The 12036-nt window shown below is 41.4% G+C and overlaps 1 protein-coding gene across 1 annotated transcript in view; it reads left to right on the top strand.

Moving 5' to 3' along the window:
• The window catches only part of LOC100946110 (poly [ADP-ribose] polymerase 15), a 42870-nt gene that overhangs the window by 18864 nt on the left and 11970 nt on the right, over positions 1–12036 (top strand). Inside the window, exons 3-8 of the mRNA XM_023516312.1 lie at positions 1263–1499; positions 2547–2768; positions 5002–5080; positions 5906–6055; positions 8908–8970; positions 10517–10684. Of these exons, the coding sequence (XP_023372080.1) occupies positions 1263–1499; positions 2547–2768; positions 5002–5080; positions 5906–6055; positions 8908–8970; positions 10517–10684 (919 nt within the window). The remainder of the gene's footprint in view (positions 1–1262; positions 1500–2546; positions 2769–5001; positions 5081–5905; positions 6056–8907; positions 8971–10516; positions 10685–12036) is intronic.

Below are 12036 nucleotides of genomic sequence, written 5' to 3'. Positions count from 1 at the left end.
GCTTGAGCCCAGGAGTTGGAGGTTGCTGTGAGCTGTGATGCCATAGCACTCTACCCAGGGGCACAGCTTGAGGCTCCGTCTCAAAAAAATTAAAGAAAGAAAGAAAGAAAAAGAAAAATACAGATGCCCAGGCCTCACCCTAGAGTTCCTGACTTTAATTGGTCAGGTCTGTGGTGTAGTTGACAGTAGTTTTTGAAAGCATTCCAGGAGATTCTATCACGTAGCCAGGGCTGAGATTCACTGCTATGGATGCTTCTTCCGAATTCTGCAGCCCTCAAATTTGGACACTTGATATTTACCTTCAGGCGGCACACATTCCAAGTAATGAAAGGAGAGCCCTACTGAGAAATTTCAGGATTCTTCTGGATTATGAGCCACTGAAAATACTTGTTGCTTTTTGCTATAGCTCAAGATAGGGCAGAGGAGAGGGAGCCCCTGCTTCCTTCATTTTTCTCTAGCCAAGAGTCCTTAGATTCCATGCCACTCCTGTCCACATGATCAGAGCACTCACTTCCTTGCCCAAAGTCAAATTACCAGGGAATGAAGGGGTGTCAGTGAACACAAAATCTGAGTAAGAGGAGTGAGAGGAATTGAATATAGAACATCAAATGGTAACAGGCTAAGACCCCATCTTACCTAAGGGACAGTCTTAGCACACTGGAGAGCTGGATGCCTCTGGACAGGCTAGAATGGACACTACCTTCCTTCACTTTAGTGACTTCCCTTTGTCTGGGCCTTAAGGGCTGACCAGACCCCCCTTTAGATAGGCCCACTCTGTCTTTAGGTATGTTATTATGTTAAATTAAAAACAAGTATTTTCAGTTTCTGCCAGCCTAAAAGCGATTCTTTCTCACTTCCCATCTCTCTCAATCTTTCTGTTTTTATTCATCTGTTTCTCTCTGTCTTTCTCTTTCTGTCTCTGCCTTTCATTCTCACTTTCCTTCTTTCTCCATCTCTGTTTTTCACTCTTGTCTCTGTCTCTGGTCTCTGTTTCACTCATTTTCATAGTTCTATTCTGACTCGCTAGGTGTTGATTTGACAGTAGCAGTTAGTATATTTCCTTAATTTCTAAGTTTCGGGAGTCACCTCATTATGGTGTCTAAGTACTGATAACATCATAAACTCTTTGAGGGTAGGGCTGGCATGTTGGCATGAAAGGCAAAACGTATCTTGTGCATTACTCCATATTGCTTGGCAAAGTCACAGGTGCTCAATTGTTATGTACTGGCTCAATCTCTAACAAACTTCCTGTTTTCATTAAGGCCGATGTCATTGTCAACACTGTTCCCACGGATCTTCAGCTTGGAGGAGGACCACTATCTCTGGCTCTTTTGGAGAAAGCTGGTCTGGATCTCCAGAAGGAGTTAAATGCCACCACACAGCAAACATACGAGAAAGTGGGTAGTATGTTCATGACAAGTGGCTGTGATCTAGACTGCAAAGCAGTACTCCACGTCGTGGCTCCAAGCTGGAATAACGGAGCAGGGGCTTCTGAGCAGGTAGAGAAAGCCCTTAGTACTTCACCTCCTCTGGTAGCTTTGAGAATTTCTTTCTGGCTTGGGTCTCAACTAAGGCAATTTTGCTGCACAGGCTTGTTACGATTGCTATTGGTACCTAGTAGGTAGAGGCCAGGGATGCTGCAACACATCTTACAATGCGCACACCAGCCCCCATCAACAAAGAAATATTTGGCCCAGGTTGAAAAACCCTAGTATTGATTGAACCCAGGCTCTTTATTGAAATCTTTGCTACATTTCATGGAGACTCCATCACAACTATCTGTTATTTCATAGTAATTGACCCTTGGAAGTAGTAACAGCCACTGGGCTTTTCCAGGAGTGGTATCTAAAAAGTAATGTATTCATCCTTCAGGACAACAAAGAGATGCACCCAGAGCTGCATAAAAGAGAGTCATGCCCCCCCCCTTTTTTTATTGTTGGGGATTCATTGAGGCTACACAGAACCAGGTTACATTGATTGCATTTGTTAGATAAGGACCCTCTTATAATTGTTTTGTTAACATAATTCTCACCTTTACTCTTCGTCTAACCTCCCAACTTTATATTGGCAGAATATAAAAAATAGGTTTATGCTGTAGAAAGTACAGAAAAGTATGAAAATAAGGTGAAAATCATACTATCAGTCCCCAAGAGATAATTTTGGTTAACATTTTATGTATTTTCTTCAAGTCGATTCTATACACAATTATTTTTTAGTTGAGATTCTCTTCCAAACATTTTTTAATACTGCTTTTTTTCTTAAAGATTTTTCTCATGTCAAAACTCTTCATGGACATCACTTTTAGTTTCACTGAGGTTCCATTGTTCATGTAATCATTCGACACTATTGGACCCTCCCTTCCTGAATAAGTTTGACTCTCCCTGGGAAATCCTCTCCCCTTTTGTTGTTTTCCCTTTCTAACTTCCCAGGCCCTAAGAAAGCCAGCAGTAGCAGAGAGGTCCTAGTCAGAGTTGCTACAACTGTGGCTTTTTCTGTTTTCTACCAGTTGGAGCCCTGAACTGTGTTATTGTCCTCGTACATTTCAGATCATGGCAAATATCATCAAGACGTGTTTGAGGACTGTAGAAGAACAAAGTTTCTCATCGATCACATTTCCCCTGATTGGAACTGGAAATTTGAAGTTTCCCAAAGCTACTTTTGCTGAACTAATCTTTTCAGAAGTGTTCAAATTTAGTAGCAGTTCTTGGCAGAAAACCTTAAAAGAAATTCACATTCTGGTATATACATGTGATGAGAAAGGCCGTCAGGTATGGTTGTGTATCTTGTCTGGTCATTCCGGCAAGTGAACCCCAATATAATCAGTTGTCAACAATAGTATTTTATACTTCTCTCCCTGTAAGTGTTGGTTGCTGATGGGAGGTTGTCACGTGGCTTGCCTATGAGTGAACACTAATAACTCCCACAATCCTTCCTAGACAGTTTATCAGGGGACCGGATAAACTATAATAAATCAATTCTTAGAAAAAGGTAGTAAATTGGTATCATAAAAATGGCCTAGACATTTTAACAATAACTATATGAAAGCTAAATCATGGCTCTACCTATAGGGAAAACATAGGCTAAGAAAAGCCTGAAGAATTTAGGCTGGGTGTGGTGGCTCATGCCTGTAATCCTAGCACTCTGGGAGGTGGGTGGATTGTTTGAGCTTAGGAGTTCAAGACCAGCCTGAGCCACAGTGAGACCCCATCTCTAAAAAATAGCTGGGCATGGTGCTGGGTGCCTGTAGTCCAAGCTACTCGGGAGGCTAAGGCAAGAGGATCACTTGAGCTCAAGAGTTTGAGGTTGCTGTGAGCTATGATGTCATGGCACTCTACCCAGGGTGACAAAGTTAAGACTCTGTCTCAACAACGACAACAAAAAAAAAAGAATTTAGTTATTAGGATAGAATATACCAGTTTGTACAAGTCTGTGAGAGTCTGCAACTAGAAATACCAGCACCATATTCAGCAGTGGAGAAGCAGTAAAAATCACATTTGTTAAGCACTTATCACTGGCATTAGAAGAATAGTATACCTAGGTTTGAAGCTGTTTTTCCATTTAAAAGTTAGGTAACATAACTTCTCTGAATCTCAGTTTTATTATGGATAAAATGAACATGTTATTAAGATCTTGCAGAGCTGATGTGAGTATTAAAAGAGAGAGTAGATTTCAAGTGTTTTGCACGGTATCTAGCATATAGCAAGCCTCAAAACTGGTTGCAGTAGTAGTTATCATGTCCTTACTACCTGACTTCAAGGGCTAACAGGCAATTGCTACAAGTTGTTACTAACATTAGCACTTGAAAAGGACATTTAAGATAATTATGTTTTCTAAGTTCTTATTTCTAGCCATTTGGGATGGAAGTATAGCCTTCCCAGAGATGTTTCCCAGAGAGCCCCAGAAACATTTCGAAGTATTACATGATGTAATTTATAAGCTTATTTGCCCATAGATGCAGGAGAGAATAATAACAGTTAAAAGATTAACATTTATCCCAAAACTTTTCTTAGTTTTTTTCTCCCCTAGTGAATATAAAATGTCGAGAGACATAATTCTTGCTCAAAGATAGACTGGGAAAAATATTATTAGCAAATTTTCATACCTAAAGTGGACTATCCAAGTGAAACTTTATAACTCCAATTTGTCATGCATTGCTCAGTTTTATCACTCACATGACCAACAAATCATTTGCATTTCTAAACAAAACTTCAGCTTATGACGGCCTAATGTGGATTTTAGTGATTTTGTTCAGGAGGCTTTGGCTAGGCATAGAGGTGAAATATGCTACATGTATTTGTTGTTAATGAACCCCAGAATGCATCTACCAGCCAATTATGCTAAGGAATGTTGTACCCTGACCCTCCCACCGTAACCATTCTACACTCCCCTAAGCACATCATATGTAGAAGGCCAGAAGTGTGGGGTTTCAAAAGAAGAGAGATAATCTCTTACTATTGCAAATAAAGCACATGACTTCCTGCAGAGCCAGTATACTAAGATGGATGCGAAATGGAAAAATAGATCCTTTCGTTTCCACATGTCTTTGTGGTCCCTAAATTAGTTGTTGGCTAGAAGGACTTCATAAAGGACTTAATTGTTAGTCCTTACAAAACTTTACTTCCTTTTATTCAGGTTCCCTAACCTACTCACCTGGGTACAGGGTTAGTTATACTCATAAAATGAAGTAAATCAGCACTGATACTTATTGAGAAAATTTCTAGATTGAACTATAATCCTTTCATTCCAAAGTCTATGAGGTAAGAGAAAATCTATCACAAACTATTATTCTTATTTGATATCTGCTGATCAAAGATTTGGAGTAGTATTTCTATAGAATGTTATTGTGGTCAATAACTGTTGTTCTTATTTGATATTTGCTCCAAAGAATTGGAGTAGTATTCCTATAGAATGTTCAATAACTATATCACTACAATTTTATAGAATAACTACTATTCTATAGTATTCCTATAGAATGGTCAATAACTCTGTTTCTATTTTCAGGTATTTTTAGATGAATTTGCTAGACGGTCAGGTGGAAATCCCAACAAGGACAAGATTTTCATGGCTAGAGATACCCAAGGTCTGGTGAAGTTGTTCTGCCAAGGAAATATTTCTCTTTGCCTAGTAACTTTTCACTGGTAGTTGAGTCCAATAGAAGGAGGCAAAACTAATTGACATGAAGACCAATTGGTGAGGGAGAAGATGTTAGAGTGTGTCTCATCGTCTGGGCACACAAAGAAGCCAGAGTATTAACTTGAACTAACTCATTGGTAATGAAACCAGAATTTCAAAGAATTGTGTATGGCACATTACACTTTACTGATTACTTTCATTATATTATATTATTTATCTATACAATGGCCCCAAGGGCAGGTGTTTCTGTTGCCACTGTAAAAACACCAACAGGGAGATCTAATGAGTTGAAAGGATGAATGGAAGTGGCACATCTAAGTTGGAAAGCCTCAGAGTGCACAGTGGACAGGAATATGCCAGCATGTTGATGGTAATTTCCTCTGAGCATCCTCTGTATTGCTATCCGCAGTGGTAATAAAAGACTATCCCAGTGATGTTGTCCACATGATATGAGAGAGCACCTTGCACCCTCCCCTTCTTCCTCACTCCTTTCTCCCTCCCCTTCTTCTTCACTCCTCTCTCCACTTTTGCCAGTAAACAGATTGGTTCAATCAGATGTTTCTGTCTTATCTTATTTAACTGAGAAAATGTAGATACTCTTTCCTCCATACAGCATTATTTTCTAATTTCCTTTAAAAAGGAAACCTAGTAGTTTAACAGGCCAGGAGACATGGTAATGTTTAGATTTATATTGGGGAAAAGAAAGAGGACAGGGAAGAGAATAGGGCCTCCAAGAGCCAGTCAATTCCTTATCCATTTTCTTTCTTTTCAGGTATCTTCAAGACTGACTCTAATCCTGCATCTTCAATGTATCAAATGAAAATTGGTGCAGTTACTTTCCAGGTTGCTACTGGAGATATCACCAGAGAAAATGTAGATGTTATTGTAAACTCAACAACAAGGACATTTAATCTGAAATCAGGTACTTTATTTAAGCAATGTAATTCATTGTAACTGTTAATGGCTACTATTGTCCTGAGTAGAGAGGATGTTGTAGAAAATATGCCAGCCTGGGACTCAGAAAGACCTGGGTTGAATCCTTATAAGCTATATCACTTAGCATCATGTGGTCTTGGTTGGACAAGCCAATGACCTCTCTTAGCCTTGTTTCTTTGTAGGTCGAATGCCTATTTCCCAGAGGAGGATCAGATAGGTTGAACTGATGTAACGGTGGGTTATAACTGTTGCGTCATGCTTAATGTCAGCTCTCAGCCCCTTTTATCTCTGGATTAGACTTTCACACTTATAATTGAACAAGCTTTAAGTTCTTCTATTTTTACTTCCCTCCTTACGTAATCAGTTGGCACTCACATCCTGCAGCTCTTATCTTCTTCATGTTACACTGTCCCAGAAGTGAAACTCAACTCTTTTTCTTGATTTTCTGAGAAATGTTTAACCACACCCATTACAGTAAGACTTTCAAGCATGCCTTCCCCACATATATTTATTAATTTATAACTTTTATATGTATACTCTTTTGCTTATATATTTCATAGATCATAAAATAGTGACTTTTAAATTAAAAGTGTAAGGTGAAATGTAAATAGAAATAGAATTTTACATATTTTATAAATTGCAAAATATTGTGGAATTTACAGGGCAGAAACGAATCTGTAGAATATCACTTTAATTTATTGGTCACTCAACTTTTAAGTCATTCAAAATATGGACCTAAAGAATATCCAGTTATTTGAAACATGGTATATGGAATTATCATTTATATGCATTTATCCCTGCTTCAAAGGCATACCCTTTTGGTATGCCATTGAAGCAACAATAAAGGAATGAAAAGAGTTTAAACACACAAGGAAAAAGCATTTGGAGGGGAAAGAACTGTGAACAAATAATAACATATTTTAGAAGATGGGAAGCTGCTAGCCAGTGGTAGTAGCTGACATGGGATGGTGGGGGGAGGCATACTGCTGAAGAGAACAGCGGCCCCTATAGACATGGGAATTATAGACAACAGGTGCCTGGGAAAGCAGGGGACAAATAAAAGCATGAAAGCAGAATTAGATGAAAATCCGTATCAGTAGCAATCAGGCCTCTTGATTCTATTCACCCTCCTATGCAGCAGTAACTTTCCTTGCTCTTCCCCAACCAGAGATGGGAGGTTCATGCCCTAGAAAAATAGAGCCAGAGGAATTCTGAACTTGGAGCACCAGGCATAGGTGAGGTGGGGAATATGGGGGGAGGCTTGTTGACCAGTGGGCTTCAGCTGTCTGCTGTTCTGAAAACCGTGTCCAAGAGAAGTTCTCTGTACTGGACAGGGAGCATCTAGCCTCCCTCCCTGTGTGGCTCCCAAAACAGCAGACAGCTGAAGCCCACTGATCCACAAGCCTCCAAGCCTCCTCACATACTGCTTCTAAGCTCACTTTTACATATGAACAGATTGGCCAAGATTACTGAACACTGAGAGAAGTTTCCATCACAGCAAAGACTGAGACCGAACGAACAAACCGAAAAGGGAATTTTTTAAAAAATGAGATGTTGGCCTTGGAGACATAGTAAAACTCTGTCTCTACAAAAAAAAAAAATTTAATAATAAATAAATAAATAACAAGGTGGGCATGGTGACTTGCATGTGTGTAGACCTAGCCCTTTGGGAGGCTGAGGCAGGAGGATCACTTGAGCCCAGGAGTTAGAGGTTACAGTGAACTATGATCATGCCACTGTACTCCAGCCTGGGAAACAGAGTGAAACCCTGTCTCTAAAAATCATTGAAACAAAAGATAATTCATAACACACATAATCAAGGTTATATAGATCTATATCTCTTCATAGTGGTAAAACAACTAACATTAATTTAGTATTTTTTGCATGGCAGCTTTTATGCTAACCATTTATCACCCATTATACCTTTTCACTAATCCAGTGAGGGAAGTTCTGTGTTATCAGCTTCTGTGTAATAGATAAGGAACTGATTACTCACATTTTAGCTACTAAGTGGTGAAGTTAAGCCAACCCAATCCTTCAAAATGCAATGTCCATGTCATTGACTACTCAATCCAGTTGTCGTTAGACTCAACCAAAGCCGTGAAACTGCAACCTTCCTTGGAAGAATCATTGTACTAAAATCAGCTAACTGTCTAATTGTAGGGGGAAAAAATGAAGAACTTAAGTAAAATGTTCAATTTCATTACAGTTTAGAGTGTCATACTTCTCGTTAGTATCAGAACTTTTAGTTTTATATTGGTTATTCATTTTTATAAAAGAACAAGGGTAAAACAAAAAATTTCAGATAACTGCAAAAATAATCCCTGTGCAAGTAGAGAAGGTAATGCTGCAGACACTGGACTCTCAGCCAGCAGTGCCATCACGCTGGGACCCGGGGTTCATTCTTCAGCCCTTGAATGAAGGTTGCTATAGAAAACAAGGTTTTCTGGCTTGGCGCCTGTGGCTCAAGTGGCTAAGGCGCCTGCCACATACACCTAAGGTGGCGGGTTCGGATCCCCAGCCCGGCCCACCAAACAACGAAAAAAATAGCCGGGCATTGTGGCGGGCGCCTGTGGTCCCAGCTACTTGGGAGGCTGAGGAAGGAGACTTGCTTGAGCCCAGGAGTTGGAGGTTGCTATGAGATGTGATGCCATAGCACTCTACCCAGGGTGACAGCTTGAGGCTCTGTCTCAAAAAAAAAAAAAAAAAGAGAAAACAAGGTTTTCTGAGGGAGAGGGGCTGATAGATTATGCACAAAGGGGTGAGTTGAGCAAAATTATAATGTACAAAGGCTAATAACCACTTACTGAATTTTTACCTTTAACGTGTCTTCTTCAGGTGTGTCAAAGGCAATTTTAGAAGGTGCTGGACAGGACGTGCAATATGAGTGTGCTATACTAGGTATGGTACATGTTACTTTTGGCTACAAACCGTTGAAAATTAGAGGGCTGAGAATACTATGAGCGGACCCACAGGAGGACTGGGAGTAGAGTAGATAGTGAGCATTTCAGAAAAGGTTACTTCACTAGGGGAGCAGGCAGAGGTGGTGGCACTTGGTGGCTGTGGGAGAGAGGTCCCACCATCCCATCTATCTCTTGTTTCGTGAGTATCCAAAGGAAACCGGGCTGTCTTAATAATCCAGGCTCCAGCATTTACCCGGTGATCGTAGGCTTGTCATCCAACCTCTGAGAGCTTTGCTCTCTTGTCTGTAAGTAGGTCCAACTGATAAGGAGTATGGGGATGGCTGTCCCACAGGTGGTTGTGAGGATGAGAAGGAATAATGAATGTGAAATGTTTTGTAAACTGTAAAGTGCTATACAAATACCTTTTACTTTCCCCAACCTAGTTTACCTTCTTATAGCACATCTCCATCTCAATAACTTCAATCCTTTTTGAAACCTGAGCTAGGAACCTGAAGGACTATTTGTCCTTTAAAATATCCCCTCCAGAGCTGAGGAGACAGTTGGCTACAAGTGCACTTTGAAGAAGTCATAGTACACCATGTTTGCCAGTACAGCCCCCCAGCTGACCTGCTGTGGTGCTGGAAACGCCAGTCTTACTAGCTCTCTTCTGATTAAGGCATTTTCTCTGGAGTGAAAGACTTACTAGAGGGAGGGAAGAGGACATGAACAGGGGTTTGAGCCCTGGAAGGGCCAGCTGTGCCTTGGGAGGTAGAAGCTGAGGATGAAGCTGGGGTGGATGAGCTGCCTAAGAGGGAGGATCAGGTGGGCACCCAAAGGGCACCAGGGAGTGCCTGGGCATGGGGCTCCCCAGGAGAGCAGCCACTGTCTTCCTCCTCCCTTTTGCCAGACCCAACCCCTACTCAGAGCAGGCTGAACCAAAAGGGCAGTGACTAAAAATAGCCCTGGTAATTTCCTTGTGCTCATGTGCTTTCTGGGTCCCCAGGGATGGAGAAGTTTTCGTCCATTCACACCCCCCACTATAGAGTGTATTGCTTTTACCTACCTCCTTGCAAAATTAACATGGTCAATGAGTGGATTACAATTATTAATTAATGATTAGTAGTTGATTATTTGATCAATATTATAAAATCGCTCTTCTAGGACAGTAGGGGAGGGGGTTAAGAGCTCTGGAGTCTGGCTGCTTGGGTCTATGTCCTGGGCAGCCTTACCTCTCTGTGGCTCTGTTTAATCTATGTAATGAGAAAATAGTACCTGCCTCCTCGGCTTGTTTTGAGGATTGAATGGATTGATGCAGATAGAATGCTGTGGAACAGCACCCAAAATATTCAACAATGTAGTTGTTGAGTTCAGGAATTATGATTGTAAAGAAAACAAACCTGTCACATTCCCAGTGAATGAAGCCAGAGGGATGGAAGGAGGCTGGGCTTCACGGCTTTCTCTGGTGTCAGGTATTTTCATTTGTCAATGATGAAAATGTTGCTCCCACTAACTGATGGGCCTGTGTGTTTCTTCCCTTTTTCCAGCTGCACAGCCTCACAGAGATTTTATAATTACACAAAGTGGAAACTTAAACTGCAAAATAATAATGCACGTTCTTGGAGAAAACAATGTCAGGAAAACAGTCTCCACCGTTCTAGAAGAGTGTGAACAGAGGAAATACACATCAGTTTCACTTCCAGCCATTGGGACAGGTTTGTCACTCCTTATTCCTCTAAAATTCTGAGTGATCCAGATTCCTGTAGACTTGTCTCACTCATAAGGAAATCAATGCTGAGTCCATCTGGTGGCACCAATAGTGTTGTACAGCAGAGAGGGTGCAGCCTTCAGCTGCTGAGGTGTGACAAGCTGTGGGGCCCAAGCCTCTTTCCTCCAGCTTTCTTCTTTATGTTCTTTAAGGTTTTTTTTTTACAGATTTAGTCTTGAAATTCATGGTTTTCTAACTCTATGCTTTTTTTCCCCTGTGTGGGTTCCTTTGCCTTTACTGTGTCTGTTACCATTTCTTCAACGACTCCCAAATCAGCATTTCTCACCTCCTCCAGGAGCTCCCTTGGGAGAGTTCTCTGTTACCAGAAACTTCATTACATCAGAATTGAAACTCATCATCCTCCCTTGCAACAGATACTTCTCTCGAACTCTCTGGTTTTCTAGTGTCCTCCTTCAGTGGTGCCACAAGGCATCCAGCTGTCCTGGTCTGTCACCCTTTCTTCCTTATTTCCCCAGACCCCTGTAACCAGCATATCCTGCTGAATCTTTTTCCAGAGAGTTGTTGAGTTTCAGCCTTCCTCTTAGTTTCAAACCCTTAATACCTCTACCATCTGCTTTCCTAACTAGCTCCTCATTTGTGCACTTATTCAGTTGAAATGCGGTGGCCAGATGTGTCAACCACCACACCTGGCCACAGCATTTCACTTGCATAAGTGAAAAGCCAGTAAGGAGACTGAGGCAGGAGAATCACTTGAGGCCAGGAGCTTGAGACCAGCTTGGACAAGATAATGAGTTCCTGTTTCTATAAAAACTAAAATAATCAGCTCAGCGCCTGTGGCTCAAGTGGCTAAGGCGCCAGCCACATACACCTAAGGTGGCGGGTTCAAATCCAGCCCCGGCCCGCCAAACAACAATGATGGCTGCAACCAAAAAATAGCCAGGCATTGTGGTGGGCACCTGTAGTCCCAGTTACTTGGGAGACTGAGGCAATAGACGTGCTTGAGCCCAGGAGTTGTAGGTTGCTGTGAGCTGTGATGCCATGGTACTCTACCCAGGGGGACAGCTTGAGGCTTTGTCTCAAAAAAAAAAAAAACCTAAAAAAATTAGCTGGTTGTGGTGGTGGGCACCAGTAGTCCCAGGTATTTGGGAGACTGAGGTGGAAGGATCACTTGAACCCAGGAGTTCAAGGCTGCAGCAAGCTGTGACAAAGTCACTACACTCCAGCCTGGGTGACAGAGCAAGACTCTGTCTCAAAAAAAAAAAAAAAAAAAAAAACAAATGCTGCTACTACCAAACCCGTGTAATATGCAGTACTATGAGTAAGGTGCAATCACTGCCC

Source organism: Otolemur garnettii, unplaced genomic scaffold (genome assembly GCF_000181295.1).
Source record: "Otolemur garnettii isolate 467f Iridium unplaced genomic scaffold, OtoGar3 scaffold00089, whole genome shotgun sequence".
Lineage (NCBI taxonomy): Eukaryota > Metazoa > Chordata > Mammalia > Primates > Galagidae > Otolemur > Otolemur garnettii.
This window is presented reverse-complemented; position numbering and strand designations above follow the sequence as displayed.